The 26,348-nt window shown below is 42.2% G+C and overlaps 1 protein-coding gene across 5 annotated transcripts in view; it reads right to left on the bottom strand.

Annotated features, from left to right (window-relative positions):
- Window positions 1-3,206: 3,206 nt before the first annotated feature.
- NUP50 (nucleoporin 50) overlaps window positions 3,207-26,348 on the bottom strand; it is a 35,286-nt gene continuing 12,144 nt past the window's right edge. For 4 of the 5 annotated variants that reach the window (XM_065569878.1, XM_065569897.1, XM_065569867.1 and 1 more), the window contains 4 exons: window positions 12,811-13,476; window positions 10,838-10,916; window positions 8,671-8,789; window positions 3,207-6,196 (listed from right to left, as the gene is read on the bottom strand). In XM_065569878.1, coding sequence (XP_065425950.1) covers window positions 5,994-6,196; window positions 8,671-8,789; window positions 10,838-10,916; window positions 12,811-13,476 — 1,067 coding nt within the window. In that variant the 3' untranslated portion in view covers window positions 3,207-5,993. The remainder of the gene's footprint in view (window positions 6,197-8,670; window positions 8,790-10,837; window positions 10,917-12,810; window positions 13,477-26,348) is intronic. The other variant, XM_065569902.1, reaches the window with a different exon arrangement.

Below are 26,348 nucleotides of genomic sequence, written 5' to 3'. Positions count from 1 at the left end.
CATTTGAGAAGTTGTGGTGCTGCAAAATGAACTAAATCAGATAGCATTCTTAACATACATTACCTGTTATGCTTAATTACACATTCACTTTAAAGATGCATCACTGTAGATTTGTTTAACTAGAATCTTACTAGATTGCAATCAACCAGAGGGGAGTATGGGGCAAAAGCATCTGCTCAATGACCCACTTCTTCACTCTGAAACCGATTAGTTACACATACAGACTAAAAGCTTGCAAGAGGAAGTTATAGGATTCACAACATAAAGGTTTTTGTGAAAACAGTGGTTTTAATCTTGTTCTTTTGGGGGAAAAAGTATATCCAGAAAGCCAGAGCAACAACTCAAACCTGTAAAGATTTGAAAAAACAAAGTCTACAGCTGTAACAATGAAACTGATCATTTGTAGCAACTCAGATTGGAAAGAACTCTCTTGCACAAATGTGCAACTGATAGCTGGTGCTTAATGTCACAACATTGAATCAAAGAAGTGTAAGACTAGAAGGGACCTGAACAGGTCATCTAGCTCCATTCCCTGTGCTTAAGACAGGAGTACGTAATAACTAGTCCATTCCTGACAAGTGTATGTCTAACCTGTTCTTCAATGACCGAGATGGCAGAACCTCCCAAAGCAATTTGTTCCAGTGCTTAACTACCCAACAGTTAGGAAGCTTTTCCTAATGTCTAACCTAAATCTCCCTTGTTCCAGCATATGCCAGTTGCTTCTTATCCCATCCTCAGAGGTTAACGAGAACAATTTTTCCACCCTTCTCCTTGTAACCACTGTTTATGCATTTGAAAACTTAAGTCTTTACTCAGTCTTCTCTCTCTCCACAAACCCATTTTTTCCCCATCTTTCCTTGTAGGTCACGTTTTCTAGTCCTTTAATCATTTTTGTTGCTCTGCAGTGGACTGTCTCCAATTTGTCCACATCTTTCCTGCAATGTGGCACCCAGAACTGGCCACAATAGTCCAGTTGAGGCCTTATGAGCACAAAGTGGAAGAATTACTTCTGGTCTCTCTTACAACACTGGTGCTGATATATGGCGGAATGTTCACTTTTTTGGGGGGTGGGGGCCAACAATGTTACTCTGACTCATTCAGCTTGTGATCTTCTATAAACCCCAGATCCCTTCCTGCAATACTCCTTCCTAGTCATTTCTCATTTTGTACATGTGCAACTGATTGTTCCTTCTGAAGTGGAATACTTTGCATTTCTTATTGAATTTTATCCTTTTTACTTCAGACCATTTCTCCAGATCATTTTGAATTTTAATCCTATCCTCCAAAACACTTGGAACCCCTCCCACCTTGGTATTGTCCGCAAACTTTATAAGCACACTCTCTGTACCATTTATCATCATATTGAACAGAATCTGACCCAGGACTGATCTCCTGCAGAGCCCCACTCATTGTGCCCTTCCAGCTTTAATGTGAACCCCTGATGATTACTCTCTGGTACAGTTTTCCATCCAGTTATGCACCCACCTTATAGTAGTTCCATGTAGGCTATATTTCCCTAGTTTGTTTATGAGGTCATGCAAGACAGTATCAGAAGCCTTACTAAAGTCAAGATATATCAAATCTACTGCTTCCCCCTCTCCTCCCCATATCCACAAGGCTTGTTACCCTGTCAAAGAAAACTGTTAGGTTGGTTTGACATTATTTACTCTTGACAAATTCATGTTGACTGTTACTTATGACCTTATCTTCTAGGTGGTTGCAAACTGATTTGCTCCCTTATCTTTCTGTGTACTGAAGTGAAGCTGACTGATCTGTAACTCCCCAGGTTGTCCTTATCCCCTTTTATAGATTGGCACTACATTTGCCCTCTTCCAGTCTTCTGGAATCTCTCCCATCTTCCATGAGTTTTTGAAGATAATCACTAATGGCTGAGATCTTCTCAGTCAGCTCCTTGAGTATTCTAGAACGTATTTCATCAGGCCCTACTGACTTGAACACATCTGACCTCTTTGTTCCGTTTTAGCCTCAGATCCTACCTCATTTTCACTGGCATTTGCTATGTTAGATGTCCGATTGCAACTAACCTTTTTGGTGAAAACAAAGGCATTTAACACTTCTCTTACCACATTTTCTGTTATTGGCTTTCCCCTATCACTAAGTAACAGGTCTACTCTGTCCTTGGTCTTCCTCTTGCTACTAATGTATTGTAGAATGTTTTCTTGTTACCCTTTATGTCTTTAGCTAGTTTAATCTCATTTTGTGCCTGGGCTTTTCTAATTTTGTCCCTACATGGCTTTTGGGTTTTTTTATGGTTATCCTTCATAACTTGACTCAGTTTCCACTTTTTGTAGGACACTCTTGAGTTTCAGATCATTGAAGATCTCCTGGTTAAGCCAGCGTGATCTCTTGCCATACTTTCTATGCAGTGGGATAATATGCACTTGTGCCCTTAATGACAGTTTTTCAGAGACAACTCTCTTGAACTGTTTTTCCTCTTAGACTTATTTCCCATGGCATCTTTACCTACAAATTCCTTGAGTTCGCTGAAGTCTGCCTTCTTGAAATCCATTCTTTATTTTGCCGTTTTCCCTCCTACTGTTCATTAGAATCACGAACTCTATCATTTCATGATCACTTTGACCCAAGCTGCCTTCCACTTTGAAGTTCTCAACCAGTTCCTCCCTATTTGTCAAAAGTCAACTCTAGAACAGTCTCTCCTAGTTGCTTTCTCCACCTTCTGAAACAAAAGAATGTTTCCAATGCATTCCAAGAACTTGTTGGATAATCTGTGCCCAGCTGTATTATTTTCCCAATAGACGTTTGGGAAGTCCATCATCACCAAGTCCTGTGCTTTGGATGATTTGGTATATTTTTTTAAAAGCCTTATCCACCTCTTCTTCCAGGTTAGGAAGTCTATAGTAGACCCCTACCATGACATCACCCGTGTTTTTTTTTTTTTTTTTTAAACCTCTTATCCTTACCCAGACATTTTCAGCAAGTCTTGTCTTCTATTTCCATCTCAACCTCAAGGGTATACATCTTTGATATACAAGGCAACAACCTCCTCTCTTTCCCCCCTACTTGTCCTTCCTGAGCAAGCTGTACCCTTTTATACTAATATTCCAGTCATGTGTATTATTCCACCAAGTCCGTGATGCCAATTATATCATAGTTGTGATTATTCACTAGTATTTCTAGTTCCTGTTTATTCCCCATACTTCTGGAAAGAAAACAGATCTTATCTACAAGGCAAGATACAGAAATTTATTGAATTAGAATTCTAAATAAGACAATCTTTTATAATAAAGTAGCATATGACAGACACCCTGATACAAACTATATAATTAATGGTAATTTCCTAACAAACTATTTTTACATTTGCTTTTAATACGTTTTTAGAGCTTAATTTCTATTAAATTTTCATGCAAACAAACATTGAAATCTGTAGACTAATCCCAGAATCTACTTTTTAGGTGTCTCCCTCCGAAAGTGCCCTATGAACTACAAAATTCAAACCATAGTGCCACAACATTTGTTTTTATAACCCTGGGAGCAAAATAATTTGTGCTGTACAATTGAACACAAGTAAAAAAGTATACATTTAAGTTCTCCCCATCTCACAATTCAAATAACTGAAGTCAATATAAGATACACAGAACTTTTAATTAGACAGATCAATTTTACATCTGTCATATCTCTATCACTTTTCCCTGTTTAATTTTGTTTTAAAGTGTTAACAGCAAAGATCTGTTGTAATAAACTGTAGGATTACGTTCTTAAATTAAAAACACTGTTTTTAATATTATTAGACCTAAGACATTTCATACATATACTTTTCTTTTTAAGGGAGACTTTATAGGGTAACCTATTGCAAAGATGTGAGTATACACTTACCTATTTCCATCTCTCCCATATGATTCTCCATGCCATTTACTGATACCAATACATGCTTAGCTAAAGAATAAGGTGTGCCACCTCCTTTACTCATTGTTTCCCAAACTAAGATAGAAAATGTGTGTATTTGCCAGCTTGGGCATTGTGGGGTACAAAGTTTCCAGCATATTAGATTTTCATTAAGTAGTATCTGTCCCATTCTCTTTCCTGTCCTCAACACCCACCCTCAAACATACAATCACAATTTAAACAATGTTTTAAACAACTCTTCCAATCACAGATACAGCAGGACCATTCACTGGCCTCTTCTACTTAGCCTACCTAGCTTCACGAGCAAGCCAAAACCATGCACGTACAAAAGTCCCAGATTTCACTCATTTCAAAGGCAAATATCAGTCAGGATGGCTGTGCAAGGGGCACGTGGAAAGTTAGTTACATTTGCCTCTCCTAATGAATTTCTGTGTATCTTCTTTATTGGTCCATATTGCAATTGATGGAAAGCACATTACTACACATCTTTGCACATGAGGAAGTAAACAAGTACCAAACACAATACCTCTAACCGTCTAATACACAATGGCTCTTAAAGTGTGAGGTGCATAATGAGTGATCTGCTCATCACAAAAGATTATTCCCCTCCATGTGCAGTGACTGGCAGCCTACAAAACAAATTTCTTTACTCAAATTTATTTATTTATTAAGACACTGTTTTCTAAAAACAAATGCAAAATTATTTCAGCCCTTGGCCCTTCAACCTGAGCCTGTAAAACTTGTACATGTTATGATTTTCATTCACAGAATTAACATGCAAACATTTAAGTTCTGACCTCTGCGCTACGTACCAGCACGACGTTAGAAAAAATTGAGGAAACTAACCACACACACACACACACACTTTAGTGGCTAAATACAAAACCAAATGCAAAAAAGGCACCAATTTATATTTAAAATGGGTATGTCTATACAGCATCCGAGCTTCCTTCCAGGTTAACACTAAATACTTTACTCACACTTTATGATGTTTCAGTAGTCCAAAAGATAGAACACTGCAGCCAACCCTACTGCTATATTTGATGCCAGCAAGTAGTATTCTGCTGCTTTATCACATCACAAAGAAAATATTTAATAGTATAGTACCCAAGTTTACACAGACTCTTGGCCATGTCAGGAGACATTTACAGCACAAAGATTTTTTTAAAAAATAATTTGATGCTCATGAGACGTGCTTAGTAAATTTTATTAACAGATAGGGCATGTATTTGCCTTGACCAGTTTCCTCCACCAAACTGCTTCTGCTCTTGATGTGTCTCAACCTGGAGGGAGTAGGGAAGAATACTTCTAGGAGAGAGAGTATTGGAGTCTCCTCCCTTGGCCTCTAGCTCTGTCAACAAGAATACCAATTATAGGGCCAGTCTGGTTGTTGGTTGAGAGCTAATAGTCTTCCACTTGTCTGTGGATACTATTGCACACCATTAGCTTGCTGCAACAGTAAGCACAACAAAACTGAATTGTTTGTAGCAGAGTAACATTAAAGTCAACAGAAATAATGCAAGCAAATTATTTGCTTTGAGGAACCACAGATGCAGTCTGAATCCCAACAGTACATCACATTTCTTATTAATTTAAAAAGAATCTACAGAAGCATTGTTATTCAGATACATAATTATTCAGGTGACAGTTTGAAAGGTTAGATCCTTTACCAGAAGCTAGCAGACACTGATTTTGTATTAAAAAAAAAAATTCTATTCAGTCTAGAAATAGTTTCAAGAGTTAAACAATTTAGCATTCTCCCTTCTCAAAAAAGGAGGTTGCTGCACTTCACCTTAAAGCCTGTGAAGAACATGTGGTACAACATTTTGTACTTTGATTTCAGTCCATCCAGCAATCACTAATTTAAAATGTACAAATTTTATCCAAATATGGTTCATACATTAGATATTCCAAAAAAGGAGGGAGGACAGATGGATACTTGTGTTCAGTTAAAGCTTTTATTAGCCATTTTAGCTTTTCCTCACAAAAACTTTTCAGAATTCCTGTAACAGTTCTTAGAATGTCAGAGTAGAGAGTTAAGAAGTTAAAGAAAAAATGAGTAGCAGCAGTTTAGCAGTAATTTCTCAGATCATTTGACTGCAATATGTTTAGGCCTCCTTTTTCTCAAGTAAAATTTTGTGCAACTCATCTGCATCCTCACTTGTTTTCACTCTTATTAACATAGTGACAGGGACAGTGGAATTCTTCTCATCAATTGGTGGATTGGGAACACAGACTATAAGAACGTTGTTTTTTCCTGTTCTTGTGCATGGCATCTTGGGCGGAACCAACACGTTCAATAGTATGTTACCTGCATTTGTGAGAAAAGAACATATTAGGTTAAACAAGTTATTGGTATTGTAAGAAAATTTACATATTAGTAAGCTTACAGAGGAGGAATTTAAGCTTTAGTATGGAATGAGGGATACTCTCTTCCCCCACCATTTATATTCAAGGGATTCTCCCACCAATAAGGGTTGTAGGTATGCTTTTACTTTAGGATTCCTTGGGGAAGCAACAGCAAATTGGAATGGTCCGTTTCATTCTGATTATCCATTTGTGTGCAAGTGGCAAAGCTTGCAGATGTGATCTACTACAGCTGCTGGAGATGCTCTTGTGGGGAGAAGACAAAGAAATTTTGTTTCCCAAATATCTATTCCTCTGCGATTTCTAAAAGGATGCTTCACTGGTGACCCAGGGGAGATGAAATTCATGGGTAATTCATCAGATTCACTCTGCCACTGCCAGAAAGGCCTCAAGTGGAAGTACTGACCAACTGGCAGTATTAGACAAGTTAAGGTCCAAGGTTAGGCTTCTGTTCTTCTGCCAGTAGAGACTGGGGTGTGTTGATCTTTGCTTTATAAAATACTTGGCTTACCTACAGAGCATCCATAAGGCACCAGGGGCCTACATCCCACCTCTTAGCCAGAGGTAAAATTTCAGTGATTTGTAGTTCACGGGAAGGAAAGAAATGTGAAACCTTCCCTCCAAAGAAGTGAGAACAGCAAAAAATAAGAGAAGCTGGAGGAACAGTGTTAGGGTGAAGAGCACACGTGGGATTTTGTTTTTAGGAGGGTGAAGTGTCCCTATGACCAATTTAAACCTCAGCTAAATGAGGAAATGCAGCACACAAACCGAAATCTGAGTGTTCACATTACGTCTATATAAACATAGCAACTACTATTCCGAGACATCAAGTAGAGTCCTTAAGCAGTAGAAAAAAATTGCACTAAACATACAGGAGCTGTTAATATAGTACTGGACGTGTTGTAGTAGAATTAATTTTTTATGGCTACCACTGTTCATTCACACAACATATGCTGGAAATATAAATAACAGTGATATTCTAACTCAGGCATAAGTTAACATATTAAAATACTAAGTGATTTAAAAAAAATCACATTCAAAGTTAGTGCTGTATTAGAGTAGTTTCAAATTTAAACTCAGCAATATGCATAAACAAAAAAAATGTTTTCATAAACCTAGGAAATAATTCACAAAAAAATGTAGTAGTGAGTATTAGGAAAGGGGGGAATTCAGTCTTCCATTGTACCATACTGATTACATCTTAAGAGGTTTTCATGCACCAGAGCTCAGCAGCACCCTACATGCTGGAATTTCTAGTGTACAATCTAATTCAGATCTCAATATAGAAGGCCACCCAATAACAAGCCCATTCCCTATCCCAGATGCAAAAGTCCTGATTTCTACCTCTTCCTAGTGCCCTAGTAGTCACAATTTATATCAAAATCCCTGGAAAACCTTATTGAATTAAGTTTAAGCATCTTTGTGGGACTACTGTATTAAATGAATGATTTATATATTGTGGTGGTCCAAGATTGTAGGTAACCTCTCTGGGGGGAAATATGATGTGAACAGTAGAAAGTGATATGAACTTTAAAGGACTTATGTTTTTATGTATCGAACAATATACCAGCCAGGAATGGATTTTTGGGACAGCGTCAAGTGATTTGCCTGGGGAATCTCTAGGGGGAGCTGAATGCAAATTCCCCACCTTCAGTTATGCAAAAACCCAGCCTTTTGAAGCTGTGCCCTGAGGATAGGACCATTATCTGCTGATTAGCTGTTACCAGAGTCTCAAGATCAAAGACCCAAGCCTTATAATGGACAAACTAATCCATTCATTGATGTGCTAGTTCTAAGCTAAGACTTATAGCCATACAAAAATCCCCTAGTAGGATCTGAAGGACTGACTCCTAGCGGAGATCCTGTTGCAGTTGGGAGGTAATCTCTGGTAAAAACTTATTAGCATGTGTGCATTTATTATTATTTTTAACCTTCTCTCTCTAATGCTTTCACCTTATGAATAAATGTGCTTGTTTATAAAGGGCTGTGTAGTTACTTATAACGGCTGGCAATTACTGCTATTCATAGCCTTCAAAGCAGAAGTGAAATGCAGACGCTGGCTTGTTTAGGCAATCTGGCTTGCTGGGAATATCACAGTGTAGGCAGATAGAACTGTGCAGCCGGTCAGGAGGAAGACACATGCAGGTCTCTACCTAAGAGGTGACGGCTGAGGAGCTGGCAGCCTAGGGTGCTGCGTTTAGAGGACCGTGAGGGGGAAAGCTGGTGCAGTTGCTCTGAACTGTGACTGTGACCTGATAGTATCTCTTATTTGAGTACTTAGTATCTTGTGTGTGCTCAATATGTATATCAGTTAGTTACAGTGAAAGCACTGGATCCTTTAGAAAAGAGCACCAATGTAGATTTCACTATAGAGCATTATCAGGACCAGCAAGACAGACTCAGAAGAAAGTTACATACCTAAATTGGTGTCTGCTCGCACCAGCAGTTGAGTTTTTTCATTTCCTGCAGGTTTTAAATGCAGCGTTCCTACACCCTTTTCTTTAAATTCATTATCTTTTTTGTAGAACAGTTTGCACCTATAAAACAAGTCAGACAGTATGTACAGATATATAAATAAAGTTTTAAAAAATCTCCCAGATAATACATAATGGAGGATTTTATCTACAGTTAAAGTCCTTTCAATAATTTAAACCTGACAATTATAGAATAGAAAAAAAAAACCTACACATGTCTAGTCTCCCAGACCACAGCAAAATACATTATTTAGGTTCTTACTGCAACTACCCAGATGATAGATCCCATAGCATGGATAAGCTGTCAATATTAATGTTGTTTCAGGAAGAAAATGTGTCATTTTGGCTTTAAACTGTTGATTCAACTACATTTGAAATAGTCTCCAAAAAAAGTGTGACATTTTGACTCTTAAAATGCTTTCAGTCCTTTGTTATAAGTTAAAACTTTATGGAAAAATAAGGCTATGGAAAATTTGAATAGTTTTGGAAGTTTTATGAAGATACTGGGCTTGTATACACTTACCAGGGGATTGACGAGCGGCGACTGATGCATCAGTGGTTGATTTAGCGGGGCTAGCGAAGACCCGCTAAACTGACTGCGATTCACTCTTCCGTCGACTCCTCTATTCCATTGGATAGAGAAGAGTAGGGGAAGTTGATGGGAGAATGTCTCCCATCAACATCGTGTAGTGTGGACCCCGCGGTAAGCAGATCTAAGCTATGTTGATTTGAGTTACGCTATTCACGTTAACTCCAATTGTATAGCTTAGATCGAATTTTCCCTGTAGTGTAGACAAGGCCACTGAAAACTTGGCAAGAAAGAGCTACTTAAGTCCCATTCGGTAAACAGCTGTGATAGCTGATATTCTTCTCAACAAAATAAAATCAAATATGCAAGAGACTGTAGTTTCAAACAAGGACACCAAGTTATGGTATACGAAGTGAAAGCCAAATGACTATATGTTATATAAAAAAGACCTAAGAAAAGCAGTTAAACAATACAGATTTTAATACATAAAACTCTTGATCTTTGTTTGAAATGCTAATTTTACTGCAAAACTGGGGAAAAACAGTCAGCATCACACACGATGCGGTCGCAAGTTAAAAGCGTAAGAATAGATTTTAGTAGGACCACAAAGCAAAGGGTTCAAAAAATGGGAGAGCTGAACTTGAAAATATTAATGGTTAAAGTCAAAATCCCAGCATTTGCAATATACTAAAACAAAACGTAGAACCTGTTATCCTAAAACAAGATCTTGTGTACTTTGTAAACCTTGCTTCAAAATATTTAAATTTAAAGCCCCGATCCTGCAAAGATTTAATATGGTACATACTTCACTCACATAAATAGTTCCTTTTATGTCAATGGGACAACACACATGCTTATAGTTAAGCATGTACGTAAGTGTTTGGAGCATCAGACACTAAAACTGTATTTTAATTAAACACTTCTTTTAATAGGCTTAAAGTCTGAATTCAAAGCAAATTTGGTTCCGTATTAACAATGAAAATTTAGACTTAAAATACCTTAAATATTGTGAATTATTTCATATACACACCTAAATTTTCAAAAACACGTCTAACTTTACACTCCTATGCCCAGTCTCCTCTGGGAGGGATATTCAAAAGCACCTAAGTGACTTATGAGAACAAGTCTCCAACTTCGAATTGCAAAACCTGATGGAGGAGAACAGCTGGTCAAAGTGTTTCAGCTTTCTTGAGCTGTGGAATTGCAATATCAGAACGTGTTGTTGGTTGCGAATAGCGCACAAAGTTTTGCTCAATTTTGTTTGAACATGTGTTGTTCTCACAGTAAGGATGTTAATGAGGCCCTAGACATTCCACATAGATGAGCTCAGATGAAACTTCACAGAAGAAAAAAAAAAAAATCTATGTAAAATCTAAAGTTTTAACAATTACGAAACTAAAAAAAGTACGAAAACATCAATTTCAGCAATTTAGGACTAGAATAGGAAGAAGGTACAGAACTTGCAACATGTAAATAAAAACAGCGATTTCAATTAAAAAAATTAATTTATATCTATTTTCTTTTTTAAAAAGTCATTATTTTTATTTACTATGGCTTGTAAACATTAAAAATGACCACTCACTTCTTTGAGTAGAAGGCATCATCTTCTTTTACCTCGTTAACAACTGTTTTTGGTGGCTCCTCCTCCTCTTCATCTCCTCCTTAAACAAAGGAATGGTTTAATACAACCCAGAACGTTACGCAGATACCACTTATTGTTTCTTTACACTGTATTACTGATAATACACAAACATACATATTGAGAGTGCAGATATACAGTCCAGAGATTGTCAAAAAGTATTTTAAATTGATTTGTGTCTTGGAGGTAAGGCAACTATAAGAAACTTTCTGTGGTCATTAAGTCTAGTGTTTTAATAACTACACCAGCTAAATGAATATGGAGATCAGAATGATCCTAATTACATTTTTGGAAGTTTGAATAGCAGCTAGCTAATTATAAGGTTGGTTTTAAAAACAACAACAAAAACAACCCAGGACTTTTTTGGTTGGGAGATTTAGTTATAAAGTAAAGAGATTCAGGAGTAGTTCCCTCCCCCCCAAAAAACACCACCCAGGTTATATGGAGGGCTTGAAAAGTATTCTAGGGGTAGGTCGGGGGAGGGGGAGGCAGGAGGAGAGCTATACCAATGGTATCAAGAGACAACAGCTTAAAAATGGGTAAGAGCTCAGCCTCTTTCCACCCCCCACACTTGCTAGGAATTCTACCAGGATGCTGTGCCTGCCTCTGCTGCTACTCACAACTTTTCTAAGCAGTAGCAGAAGGAAACTGACAAGATCTTTGGTAGTTTTACTGCTCCCTAAATACTTATGAACAGCAGCAGTGAAACTGACCAGAATTTTATTCATTTCATTCTGCAGCTGCTTGACAAAGCTACTGAATGCTGCAGCGGGGCTGAAACTGCCTTAAGACTTGAAAGCTTTAATGTACCACTGTACAGTTGGTTCACATTCAGAAAGACCAGAAACTTAGTTTTGTTCAAAAGTTTACATTCCACAGAAACTCAAGTTTTAGGGCCTTTCCCCACCACACTTGCAAGGGAAGCTACCTCCCACTTCTCGCTTAAACAACCCCTCACTAAAGTCCTAGATTATGTTACTTTTATATAAGCACAGACTGAAATGGTGTGTACAAGCAAATAGAGTTCCAGCTCCTATATTAAACTTCAAAAGACAGCCACAGTGGACAGGGGTTACAACGGAAACATTTATAAATATTTTCACAGTACTAATCACTAGTCATTTTATTCCAGAATAAGTAAGGGACAGGGAACCAAGAGTACTCCAATTACCAACTTCACACATAAAATAACACTTTTGCCTAATAATTTAATCAGTATTTGACAGTGCTATTTAAAATTCAGCACTGTTATAAAAATGACACAATGGGCCACACTAGGTTTGTGAGTCATTACTTATAATTATGTGGAGCAGTGTTTAAAACAGATAAAAGGGATCCTTACTTTAAGAACGGGGTGGGGTAGTTTACAGCCCCTTTAATTAGATATGCAGGTTCCAGTACAGTTAAAGTTACATTTGGTTTAATTTGAGCTAGAGATTACAATGTAATTAAATGTCACCGGTGATTATACTTATCACATTGCAGGGAGAAATGTGCACTTTTTATTCTAATACGTCAGACTAGTATATGACTAAATCAACACAGGGTCTGGATTACAAATTTGGTTGAAATTTTGGATGAACACGAGTCTAAGATTTCAATCATAAAATTTCAATACTTGTGTAGGCAAATTGCTTATGTAACACTGAAAAGATGCTATTAAAATGTATAAATCCAACTAAAATTTATAGTTTCTTACTGTCATGACAGCAAGATTGAGAAATTCAAGATTAGAGGCAAAGTTCTGCAATCGTTCAGTATTGAAAATACAAGAGCAAAACGGTGAATAACCCTATACAACCCCTTGTTAAGCTTAATAGCTCACTACAAAGCAGCCTTGGAATATTAAGTTATGCCCAAACATTCAAAGCCTATCATTAGTAAAAGTTCAAATTATCAAAAAAATCAATATTTACCTTTATCCTCACTACTTCCACTTTCTGTCTGAGCTTCCAATACCCTGGTGGAAAGCGTGGAGACAGACTTTCCCTGCTTTGCATCTTTTCCAAATACACCCGAATTCCCAGGGGAGAATGAAAAACTAGTTAGTGTGCCAGAACCAAGTGAACCCAAAATAGAACTATCAACATTCTTGCCAAAATTAAATGAGACATTTGATGCAACTCCTAATGGTGATTCTCTGTTTTTTTCCGATGTTGATTCAGGTTTCTTGTCTGATTCATCCTCAGTTTTGTTGCTGTTAAACAAAAAAGTTGATCCTTGCTGAAGTTTTGAAGTCCCAAACGTAGGAACAGACTGAGTTCCAGTTGTTTTGTTGCTTTCATTTTCAGAGCCACTATCACTACTGCTTCCATGATGTTGTTCAATGCTTGCTAAATATTTCTCATAGTCTCTAAATATGGGTGTCAGATCACAGAGTGGATTTGTGTTTACATGCTTTACTATCCAGTCACGCACAGAACAGTTTAGAGCTGCTAACTGTTTGTGATAAACACTAGAGCTGCACATTTTATTTTGAGTGTAACCAGAGGATGAGGATTGTGGACTGCCACCATTAGCTTTTGTGCCTGAAGCCTTTTTCTCAACCAATGTGGTGGTGGGACCATTTGATGTCACGGATCCTATTGAAAAAAAGTAAGTAATTAAAAAAAAAAAAAAACAGTAATCTGGAAGATATACAAACTTTGAAGAAAAGTGTATCGAATCATCTAGTTTCTTGCTTAACTATCTCTCTGAGAGTTCAATTTAATCTGTATCACCACAATATTTAAGGCCTGAGGGAAAAGGAGAGGTGGAGCAGTACAAGCAAATAGACAATGCCTTAAAACAGGCCCAGTGTTTGCAGTCTGGAATTTCAAAATTGTATGGATAGTGATTAAAGGTAAGAGGCAAAAATTCCAAAAAACAAAATAGTACAGAAGAATTAACAAGGCTAAACAAAGTACAAGATTAAAAAAAATACAACAACAAAAACAACAAAAAAAACAAGCAAAGTGTAGAAAAGTACTAAGGAAATACAAAGGAAGATTCTAGGTGTAGGTTAGTTTTCAGTCACTTATCTGCTGCATCCAACATGATTAGCTAATAAAAACAAAAAGACCCAAGCTATTACAGGTTTAAGGATGCACATTTAAAAATCAGGAAATGCAGAAGTTACATACACAGTAATATTTACTTGGCTATCTTGCACAACTGCATATTTCACAATATGTTATACATACAGTAGTTATATTCATCTTCACACACAGGATCTGAACCTGTTCTCATTGAAGTCAAAAGATCTGTCATTCACTTCAATGAGAGCCAGATCAGTCCCTTAAATCAGAAAGGCAGGGATAGAAAATACTGAATACATTCAGTACAGGCAACTTACTTTGCTTTTGAACAACTTTAGCTTTTATATTTTCTCTCTTCAAGAGTATCTAATTGCCTGTTTTTAGCTTTAATATTGAAAAGATTTTCAACTGAACTTTCCCACCTTCCTGCTATTTGCCACAAAAAAATTTCTGCAAAGCTTGTAACAGGGCAGCACTTATCTGTAATAATTATACCTTTACAACAGAAAAAGTTATTTGTAAAGCTAAAAAAAAAAATCTAGAATTTACAATCTTTTAGAATGTGGCAAAAACAAACTCTGCAGCACTAAAACAAATTTTACCAGATAATCTTTGTATTTCATTAAGGTAAATTTAACAAGTTGTCCTATGCCCCTTGTTTTAGAGCAACCCGAGTAGTAAATCATATCTTGTTTGAGCAGGAATTTAGAGGGACTCCATAGTAATCTCACAACGGGCACTGGGATTAATTTTTGCTTAAAACATAACAAATGAACACGTTCAGGTTTTTTTTTTTAATTGATCGTAACTCTAAATAAAGGCATCAATCAGGGCAGACTAAGTCCATTCTAAATTTCAAGCATAACCTAAGTCACAGACTAGAAATGGTGAAATTTATTTTACCAAAAAGCATTTCACTCTTCTGTATCTAACACAAGGGATTGGGGGGGGGGGGGCCGAAGAAAGGTTATTATCCTTCTGTAACTGTTCTTATTCCACGCTTAGCGTGTGCACACCCTGCACACGGTCATAGGAAATTTTCCCTTCAGTGGCATCTGTTGGGGCAGGTCAAAAGTCCTGTGCTGTTGCACACCACTGTTACCCAGCTGCTCCAGAGTCCCCTCTGTTCCTTTTTGCCTGACAACTACAATGCAGAGGGATAGGAGGGCAGGTTGTGGAATGGACATGTGCAGCATATCTTGAAGAACAGTTACAAAAGGTTATTAAGCATTTTTTGAGTAATTGCACATGGGCATTCCACTCTGACTCAAGCTGTAAAGTAGGAGGGGGGATTGGAGCCTATGCATACACAGACTGGAATACAATTTGTCCAAATTTAGCATAGTCTCTAGGAGTCCCGAGTGATGGCATAATTGGATGTGAAGGTGTGCATCGAAGACCAGACTGCTGCTCTACCACGGTCCTGGATAAGGACTTGTACGAAAAATAACACTGAGGCCTCTTGCAAACTTGTAGAATATGCCATTATTTTGCTCAGTGGAGAAATGCCAGCCAGATCAGAACATACATGAATACTGGAAGCTATCCACGATAAAATTATTTGTGACGAGACTGGGAGATCTTTCATCCTGACTGCAATAGCCATGAATAGTTGGGTTGACTAACGGAACTGTTTAGTCCTGTCTAGAACACGAGAGCTCTTCGAACATTTAGGGCCGATTTGCCTGGTACTGAAGTTAGGCTTACTCACAGGTAATTGCAAGGATCACCTTTGGAGCAGTGTTCCCTTTAATTTTTTCCACACATGTGCGGAAAGAATTTAGTTATGTGCACCAATATGGAGGTGATGTGTGACGCAACCTCCATATTGGTGCACATAACAAAATTCATGCGGCAGGGATGGGACTGACGGGTTTGGAGTGTGGAAGGGGGCTCAGGGCTGGGGCAGAGGGTTGGAGTGCAGGGGGTGATGACTCTGCTGAGGGTGCAGGAGGGGTGAGGATGCCAGCTGAAGGTGTGGGCTGGGGTGAGGGGTTTTGGGTGCAGGGCTATGCATCTGGGGAGAGAGGGGCTGGGGCTATGGCGGGGAGAGAGAGGACTCCACCCAGCTCTCTCTTCCCACAGCAGCACCGGGTCTTCAGAGGAGAGGCGCTTCTCCCCACTGTGGCAGCTCCAGGGTTGGGGCCACGGGATAGGTGCCTCTCCCCCAGCTGTGGCAGGTCCAGGGGTGGGCTGGGGCACCTCTTCCCCATCCTCTATAGGTCTGGGGCCAGGCGAGGGTTGCCTCTCTCCCCTGGTCCGTGGCAGGTGTGGGGGAGGGTCGCCTCTCCCCGGGCTGTGGCAGGTCCATCCACAGTCCGGGCCGCCAGTGACAGTCTGCCGCTTCGGGCTCTGGACCCCAGGGGAGCACAAAGCAGCGGACCATCCCTCACCGGCAGCCCGGAGGAGCGATAGCAAATCTGGACTCCTTTCTACCTCCTCCACCCCCACAGGTAGCCGGCAGGTGCAGAGAGAGGAGCCCTCAGTTGGTCGGCTGAGATGAGTGAAGGGGTGGAGCGGAGAGAAGCCCTGGAACTGGAGGGCCCATAGGAGCGCAGGGAAGGGTCTGGAGAGGAGCCAGCGCTGTGGCCGCTGAGCCACAGCGCAAGTGAAGTGGAGCGCCAGGCTGGGCTTGGCCACCGCAGCAGGTCTGGGGCTGGGGGAGAGGCATCTGTCCCAGCCGCAGCCCTGAGAGCCTGCACGGCGCTTCGTAGGCTGCTTCACAACCACACATCTTAGAGGGAACTTAGCTCTCGAGTCTTTTTAAAAAATTGGTGTCATATTAGCTATCCTCCGGTTATCTTCAAATCAAGCAGCTTCAAATCACAGGTTACATGCCACAGTCCTGAGATGTAACCTGGCATGCTGGACTATGTATGTGCATGAGGCCATATGCCCCAGGAACCTTATACAGTTTTACACTGTTGTGACTGGATGAGCCTTGAGATCTGCAACAAGAGATCAAATTGTTTGGAACCTTGTGTCCAGAAGGAAAGCCCTGGCTTGAGCAGAATCCAGAACTGCTCCTATAAACTCCATCCTCTGAATTGGAGAAAGGATAGATGTCTTTATGTTGATCAGCACACCCAGAGCTTTGAAAGTTGACTGGATGAGATATATACCGGACAGTATCTGAGCCCCGGACTCACTTCTGACTAGCCAATTGTCCATGTAAGAGTAGACTTTTACTCCTAGTACATAGGTACCCCATCATACATTTTATGAAAACCCGAGGAGTTGCTGACAGGCTGAAAGGCAGCTCAGTGAACTGGTATTAAGAGTGCTTCACTACGAAAGTGACATTTTCTGTGCCATTGATCAATTGTCTCATGAAAGTAGGTGTTTTTTACGTCGAGGGCGGTATACCACTCTCCAGGGAGGGAATGATGGAAGCTAGGGGGACCATGTAAAATTTGTTGGTGTGAGACCTCTTTGTTTTCACGATTAGGAAATAACAGGAATAAAACTGCAGAACCTAATTTATGGGTCCTACTCTAAAGAGAAAATGAACCTCCTGGAGAAGGAGCTCCTCATGAGGGTAGTCTCTGAAGAGGGATTGTGAAGGAGGAACAAAGAAATTAGAGGCTATATCCCACTTCCACAGTGCTTAAGACCCAACATCCGAGTAATCTGGGACCAAGCATGGAGGAAGTGGACAAGGTGGTTTGTGAATATGGGGGGAGACCGAATCTGGCTTCCTGGAAATTGGCATGCTGTCCTTGACCGACCTATCAAAACACCAGTTTAGCACCCCCCAGATGACTAGATGGAGCAGGCGGTGATGCAGAAGCAGGAGGAGGAGGTGGTCTGCACCCTAGAGTCCTTCAAACCATGGAGTTTAGAGTCTGTTTATTCTGAAAAAAGTGAAGACTCTTCAAAGGACAAATCTTGTGTTATTAGCCTTCTTCCGGAAGACCTGAGGCCTGCAGCCAAGAGCTCCTGGTATGGAAACTACAGAAGCCATGGTCCTAGCAGCAGAGTCCACTGCATCTAGTCCAGGTTTCAGCGAAGTTCTTGCTACAAATTTCTGCTCATCAGCTAAAGAGGAAAAGAGAACTCTTGCCTAGTGTCTTCTGGCAACATGTTCCTAAACTTTAATGTGGGAGTCCCAAATAGTAAAATCATGTCTCAAAGTACCCTGTTGGTCAGCAATTCTGAGTTGCAACCCTAAACTTTTCTGCCAAATCTAGTTTTTTAGCACCCTTTCATTTGGGGGCTGCGACCTGTTGACTCTGCCATTCCCTTTCATTGGCCACGGACACCACCAGAGAACCATGCGGGGGGAACATGAGCATAGATATTCACATCCCTGGGAGGGAACATAATATTTACACTCAGCCCTTTTTGAGGTGAGGAAGGGATGAAGGGGACTAACAAAGTGACTTAATGGGCTCCAAAATTGCATCATCAATAGTTAAGGCCACCCACAGAAGCTCTGTGGTGGCTAAAATATCAATAAGGTAGTGGGAGGACTTCTTAACCAATCTCATTCACTTGGATCCCCAAACTTGAGGTCACCTTCTTCAATAGCTCTTGGTGAGCTTTATAATCTTTGGGAGGGGGTGAGATGCTGTCTGAGGAAGTGGCCTCATCAGGAGAGGATGATGAAACTAGCACAGGCTGAGGCTGCTGCTCCTCTTCCGCTAGCTGTCCAGCAGGGTCCTCCTGAACTGCCTCTGTCTACTCACCACTTGGCCCACTACTGGACTCAGGAACAGGCGGCAACTTGTTAGTCAACTCCCCACACCTCTGATTCAGAGGAGGGTGAATCACCACCGGGGCGGGGGGGGGGGGGGGGGAGAGAGAATGCTGCTCCCAACAGTGCTGCATCAGTAAAGTGTGTAGAGCAGCCAACTCTGCAGGCTTACCCTTTGATGGTACTGATGGGTGTGAAGACTGAGGCTCACGGTACGGAGAATTCTGCACCAATAATATACTTGCACCCCTCTGTCTGCTGGTACCAGAAGCGTGGTCTCCTGCACTGCAGGATATACTAGTACCGATAGGCTCACTAAACCTCTCACTGCCACAAATGTATCCTGTGTAGTGGGTACCGAGATGTTCTCTGAATGCTGTGGTACCGCAGGCGCAGAAGGCGCCTGTTGGGGCCCCAGACTCGATGGTACCCTGCCTTGATACCAGAATTAATGGCGTTGGTTTTGGTACTACCAATGAAGAATGCTTTGATTTCAGCTGCACTCTGCTCTCCTCCCCATGCCTAGATGATTTTAGTGCCAGTAACCACCTTCTCTCAGTAGTCTGTTCAGATATCTCATGCGTCTTCATACACACTGGGGAGGGTGGGCGGTTCAGGGTCAGAGACAGCATAGGAGGTACATTCCTCCCCAACGCCAAAGCACTTGGTGTAGAGTCCAAATGGCTAGGCTCTGACGGAAGTCTCAGGGAATAACCGGTGGGCGCATCACTAACTGAATAAGGTATGGGAACCATGTTTGTCTCCTTTTGCCCCTCCAGACCCACGAACATGATAGTTCCGCGGTGACCTAGAATCCTACTTTCGACGTCTCCGACTCAAAGAATATTTCCAACATACCTCTGAACAGCATACTAACCCACAGAATCCCCCCTACCAGCACTACAAAAAAAAGGATTCTGCATGGACTCCTCCGGACGGTCGAAACAACAGACTGGATTTCTACATAGTTTGCTTCCGTCAACGTGCAAAGGCTGAAATTGTGGAAAAGCAACATCACTTGCCCCATAACCTCAGCCATGCTGAACACAACGCCATCTACAGCCTCAGAAACAACCCTGACATCATAATCAAAAAGGCTGACAAAGGAGGTGCTGTCGTCATCATGAATAAATTGGAATATGACCAAGAGGCTGCTAGACAGCTCTAACACCACATTCTACAGACCATTATTCTCTGATCCCACTGAGGATTACCTAAAGAAACTACACCATCTGCTAAAAAAAACTCCCTGACAAAGCACAGGAACAAATCTGTACAGACACATGCCTAGAACCTCGACCAGGGGTATTCTATTTGCTACCCAAGATCCATAAACCTGGAAATCCTGGACGCCCCATCATCTCAGGCATTGGCAGCCTAACATCAGGCTTGTCTGGTTATGTGGACTCTCTCCTCAGACCCTACGCTACCAGCACTCCCAGCTATCTTCGAGACACCACTGACTTCCTGAGGAAACTACAATCCATCGGTGATCTTCCAGAAAACACCATCCTTGCCACTATGGACGTAGAAGCCCTCTACACCAATATTCCACACAAAGATGGACTACAAGCTATCAGGAACAGTATCCCCGATAATGTCACAGCTAACCTGGTGGCTGAACTTTGTGACTTTGTCCTCACCCACAACTATTCCACATTTGGGGACAATATATACCTTCAAGTCAGCGGTACTGCTATGGGTACCCGCATGGCCCCACAGTATGCCAACATTTTTATGGCTGACTTAGAACAACGCTTCCTTAGCTCTCGTCCCCTAACGGCCCTACTCTACTTGTGCTATATTGATGACATCTTCATCATCTGGACCCATGGAAAAGAAACCCTTGAGGAATTCCATCATGATTTCAATAATTTCCATCCCACCATCAACCACAGCCTAGATCAAGCCACACAAGCGGTCCATTTCCTGGACACTACTGTGCTAATAAGCGATGGTCACATAAATACCACCCTATACCGGAAACCTGACCGCTACACTTACCTACATGCCTCCAGCTTCCATCCAGGACACACCACACGATCCATTGTCTACAGCCAAGCTCTAAGATATAACCGCATTTGCTCCAATCCCTCAGATAGAGACAAGCACCTACAAGATCTCCATCAAGCATTCTTAAAACACAATATCCACCTGCTGAAGTGAAAAAACAGATTGACAGAGCCAGACGAGTACCCAGAAGTCACCTCCTACAAGACAGGCCCAACAAAGAAAATAACAGAACACCACTAGCTGTCACCTTCAGCCCCCAACTAAAACCTCTCCAGCGCATCATCAGAGATCTACAACCTATCCTGAAAGATGATCCTTTATTCTCACAGATCTTGGGAGACAGACCTGTCCTCACTTACAGACAACCCCCCAACCTAAAGCAAATACTCACCAGCAACCACACATCACTGAACAAAAACACTGACCCAGGAACCTATCCTTGTAACAAAGCCCGATGCCAACTCTGTCCACATATCTATTCAAGTGACATCATCATAGGACCTAATCACATCAGCCATACCATCAGGGGCTCGTTCACCTGCACATCTACCAAAGTGATATATGCCATCATGTGCCAGCAATGCCCCTCTGCCATGTACATTGGCCAAACCAGACAGTCTTTACGCAAAAGAATTAATGGACACAAATCTAACATCAGGAATCATAATACTCAAAAACCAGTGGGAGAACACTTTAACCTGTCTGGCCATTCAATGACAGACCTGCGGGTGGCTATCTTACAACAGAAAAACTTCAAAAACAGACTCCAACGAGAGACTGCTGAGCTGGAATTGATATGCAAACTAGATACAATCAACTCAGGATTGAATAAGGACTGGGAATGGCTGAGCCATTACAAACATTGAATCTATCTCCCCTTGTAAGTATTCTCACACTTCTTATCAAACTGTCTGTACTGGGCTAGCTTGATTATCACTTCAAAAGTTTTTTTTCTCTTACTTAATTGGCCTCTCAGAGTTGATAAGACAATTCTCACCTGTTCATGCTCTCTGTATGTGTGTATATATATCTCCTCAATATATGTTCCACTCTATATGCATCCGAAGAAGTGGGCAGTAGCCCACGAAAGCTTATGCTCTAATAAATTTGTTAGTCTCTAAGGTACCACAAGTACTCCTGTTATGTTTGTCTTGGGAACTATAAGAATAGAACAAAGGTATATAAATAACCTTTGCTCTCTCTTTTCTTTTCTTATCTTGAGCAGGACCTTTGATATGAAAGGAACTGAAGGAAAGACATAAGGAGACCCGTATTCTAATGAAAGAGAAAAGTGTCTGAGAATGATGAGCACAACCGGAGAACTGGGAACATTTCTTGTTTTTGACCTTGGAAAATAAGTCTTTCTGGGACACCTCCATGCAGAAACATGTTGTGGAGAACAGGGTCCATTTCTCATTTGTGCATCTGCAAAAATTACCTGCTGAGGGTGTCTGCTCTGGTGTTTTTTGTTTTTTTTTTTAAATGGCGCCGAAATGGGCGGGGGGGGGGGAGGGAGAGCGCGGGAGGGGAGGAGTATCAAGGGCTTGGGGGGGGAGGGAGGGGGGAGAAGACAGTCACGGACACCGGCTCCTCTAGCTGCACTAGGGGAGGGAAGGTCACAACAACATCAGGGGGTGCAGTGATTAACCAAAACGGGGTGGGGGGCACAAGCGCATGGGCGGGGGCATGGGCACACGAGGGGAGGGGTCAATCAGGGTAAGGGGGGCGCAAAGGAAGGTGAGCAACCAGGCTGGGAATGGGGCAGAGGAACCAAGGGGTAACTGTAGGGCTGGGACGGGACAACCAAACCAAACTGCAGAGGGAAAAGGGCGGGGCAGACAAACAAACTAAAGCTGGGGAGGGGCTAAAGGCCACAGAGGACAAATGGGGTAGGCAGCAAGGGGCAAAGCTGGGGGGCCTGGTGCAAAGGGGAAGGGGTCAGTCCACAGTGGGGGGGGGGGGGGTAGGTGTGCCCACGAGCGCTTGCACCAAAAGGCAACGTGCGAGCTGCTTGCTGCTGCAGGCCCGAATGATGGCAACAGGGCGCGGCAGGCCAGGAGAGCAGCAGAGTCCCGGAGGCAGATGGTAAATGGCCTGTGCGGGTGGCAGAGGGGGCAACGGTGGTGGTGGTGGTGGTGGAGACGAGACACAGATGGACCAGGGGGCAGGCTCCACGCCACACCCCTTGTGTCCCCACAGACACAGTCTAGAACCCCACCACTAGAGCACAGTTTGAAAATTACTCAGTCCTGAACGGCCCCCTCCACAGTGGTCTCCAGACTCCTGTGCGCTCCCCCAGCAGCAGATGGTCCGCGCAGTCCTCTTCCTCCTCCAGGCTCCAGCAGCTCCCCAGGACAAATGCAACAGCGGCAGCAGCTCCAGCAACCCTAGCGGCCAGGCAGGAAGGACCCCGCACAGGTGGTAGCAACGGTGGTGAAGGCGGGGTCCTGGCTTCACCCTCCAAAGGTTGGGCAGGGGGGCGCTGGCCGGCCAGGGCCCCCCACCGCTCACTCAGTGGTAGCAGCAGCAGTCCAGGGAAGGAGTATTCTAGCCAGCAGCAGCAGCAGCAGCCGCCCAAGAAGGAAGGGTAAAGGAGATCCAGCCAGCAGGGCAGCTAGAGAAGAGGAGGAGGAGGGAGAGCTCCAGCCAACAGGGCAGTCTGAGGACACTGAGCACGCTCTGTACATATTGGGTTCCGGGAAGTGGGCGAAGCCCGCCCACTGCTAAAGGATCCCCCCCCACCCTAAGGGGAGGACCCACAGGGCCTAAAACCCAAATGATTACAGGGAACAACTAATGTAAAAACAGGGACAGGGACTCTGGTGTGTTCTTGGGGGACAACTAATGTAAAAACAGGGACTCTGGTGTGTTCTTGGAAGGTAGGCAGCTGGCATGCTAATGCGGTGCGAAATGCATCAATTCTACAGTTTCACTGCTTCAGCACAACGGGATGGTGATCTTGTTCCTCCCTAGAAATTTATGTAAAACATACATGCTACGTTGTCTGTCAATCTTTATGTTTGCTTCTGATCAACCATAGCAAATGTGAACAGGCATTCCAAATCACTCTGAGCTCGGATAGGTTGATATGCAGTGTTGATTCTAAGGGGGACCATTTACCTTGAACCGTATGGTTGTCTGGAATGAGCGCCTCAGCCCAGTAAAGATGCATCTGTTGTAAGTATCAATATTGGAGGTTGTGGAGTGAAGGAAACCCCTACAGAGACAGTCTGTGGAACTTGCCACCATTCGAGAGTTTTTGACTGTCGAGGGCATCGACAGCAGTTTGTTCAGTCTCTGTTTGGTGCATATACTGCTTTGAGCCATGCTTGAAGGCAACGCATGTGGAGTCTTGTGTGACTTATTACAAAGGTGCCTGCCACCATATTCCCCAGTAGTTGTAGGCAATTTCTGGCTGAGGTCTGAGGGCTGACCTGGACTGTGTTGATTAAGTTAGTTAAGGCGTTGAACCTTTGTAGTGGGAGGGAGGGAGGCTTTGGCCCTTCACTGCATCTAGATAGGCTCCTATGAATCCTAGATTATGTACTGAGTCAGAGTTGATTTTTAAACATTCAATTTTTAGTCCCAGCTGCATGAATATATTTATAGTATTTTGCGTGGCCGATAGGGTATCAAAGGATCATGCCTTGAGTAGGCACTGGCAGTCATCTACATATGGATATCACAATTCCTAGTTTACAAAGATGTGCTGCTACCACAGACAGGATCTTTGAGAACATCCTTGGTGCAGATGATAGGCTGAATGGAAGTACCTTGTAGTGAAAATGGTCTTGACTCAAGGTGAATCTCAGAAACCTACTGTGGAACGGCTGGATCACGATATTTAAATAAACATCTTGTAGGTCGAGGGCCAAGAACCAGTCTCTCTGGTCCAGAGATGGAATTACTGCTGCTAATGTAACCATACTGAATAGTTGTCTCTTTCCATATCTGTTGAGTGATCTCAGATCCAGAATGAGTCTACATTCTCTGTTCTTTTTCGGGACCAGGTAGTATTTGAATTGAAACCCTTCCCACTGTGCTGACTGGGAACTGGTTCTACAGCACGAGGTTTAGGAGATGGTTTATTTCCTGACTTAACAGTTGCTCATGAGAAGGATCCCTGAAGGGGGGGCGGAGAGGTAGGTAGGTAAGTAAAGTGAATGGAATTAGCCATTGGAAATGATTTCCAGTACCTACTTGTCTGACGTTATCTTATTCTTTTTTGACAAAAGGATGTCAATGATTTGAGTATTGCAACAACTGATAGTGGGGGTGGTAGCTCGGGCCCTCGACCTATGCATCAAAAACTAATGTTTCAACATTGATGGTTGTGAAGCTGAGGTTTGGGCAGCTGTCAGCCTTTGTTTCTGCACCCGTTGTCTCTTCCACTGGGGTTCCTAGTGTCTCTGAGATGGAAGGAACTGAACAAGCTAGGATCTTTGTGATGTCTGAGATTTGCTGTATTTCTTTTTCTGTGCAGGTAACATTAAAGTCTGCAGAGAAGGGACCATCGTTGTCAAGGGAGTCAACCGTACCTGTAATCTTCTGTGGTTTGATAAGTGGGCAGAAGAAGGCGCTCTAGTCTTTTGTGTAGTGGAGATGCTTGGTACCGAGGCTCTTCGTGACTCCAGTAGTGCCATTTTAAAGGAGCTAGTGTGCTCTCTATCACTCCTCTCCTCTGACGGTACGGACATCCCTGTGCCTTTCAGGTCTTTAGGCTTACTGGCAGTACCTGTACCTGAGGAGCCTATAGCTTCATGGGTATCCAATCACAGTTCTGTCGATACCGAGGTGGACGATTTTGCAAGGGATCTCTTTTTCCTGGTCAATTCTTTAGTCTGGAGACTTGTAGCTCTTTTTTTTTGAGAATCACCAGATTTCCAGTTTGAGGCCACCCGAGTGATGTCCTGAGGGCACCAATGGGTGTATTGGGAACTGTTGTTCTACGGCGGTCCAAGTGAACTTTCCATCATGAGGAATCGGAGATTCAGTTCACGGTTTTTTCCTACTCTTGATTTTAATTTCAGGCAGAAAGTACACTTCTGTGGTACTTGACACTCTCTGAGGCAACAAATGCTGTGTGAATGACCAGAATAGCTTCTGTGCAGGAGAGAGCGCGTTTAAACTCAAGAGAACTGGCAATGCCCCTTTTTGGGTTTCGCTTCCCAAACGGGAAGAGATGACAAAAATCAGTTATGGACCAGGAGATAACTTTTCAAACCCCATCCCCCCCAAAAAAAAATTTAAAGGAAAAAGGATAGTACTACTATAACGTAAACTCTACTAGTTATAGTATCTACTGGAAATATAGTTCAGAAATAAATTGTCACTTGGACTCTGCTAATGCTTCATTACAGGCCAAAAGTGGTTGAGAAGGAACTCAGGGTGGATGACCCATGCAGTGCTAGATAGCCTCGAGACAAAGCACAAGACAGGGAGCGCGCATATGCAGGACAACCGGGCACTGCTATCTAAAATCTCCAATCTGAGGCACAGGAATGTGGATACACCTATAGTGGAGCACCCATACCGACACTACTCGAAGACGACCCATCTTTCAAAATGAAAAGTTCCATCTGCAAAGAATTAAATCATAAATGATTATTTTGGAAAATGGTGGTTATAAAGAGAAAGTTTTACCACCTTCACTATAGTAAGCATGATCAGTGCTGGCTATTAAGATGATGTATTCAACAGTGCCCTTCAAGGAGTGTTGAAGATTGGC

Source organism: Chrysemys picta, chromosome 1 (assembly GCF_011386835.1).
Source record: "Chrysemys picta bellii isolate R12L10 chromosome 1, ASM1138683v2, whole genome shotgun sequence".
NCBI lineage: Eukaryota > Metazoa > Chordata > Testudines > Emydidae > Chrysemys > Chrysemys picta.
Note: the sequence above shows the minus strand (reverse complement) of the source record. Positions and strands in the feature narration are given on the sequence as shown.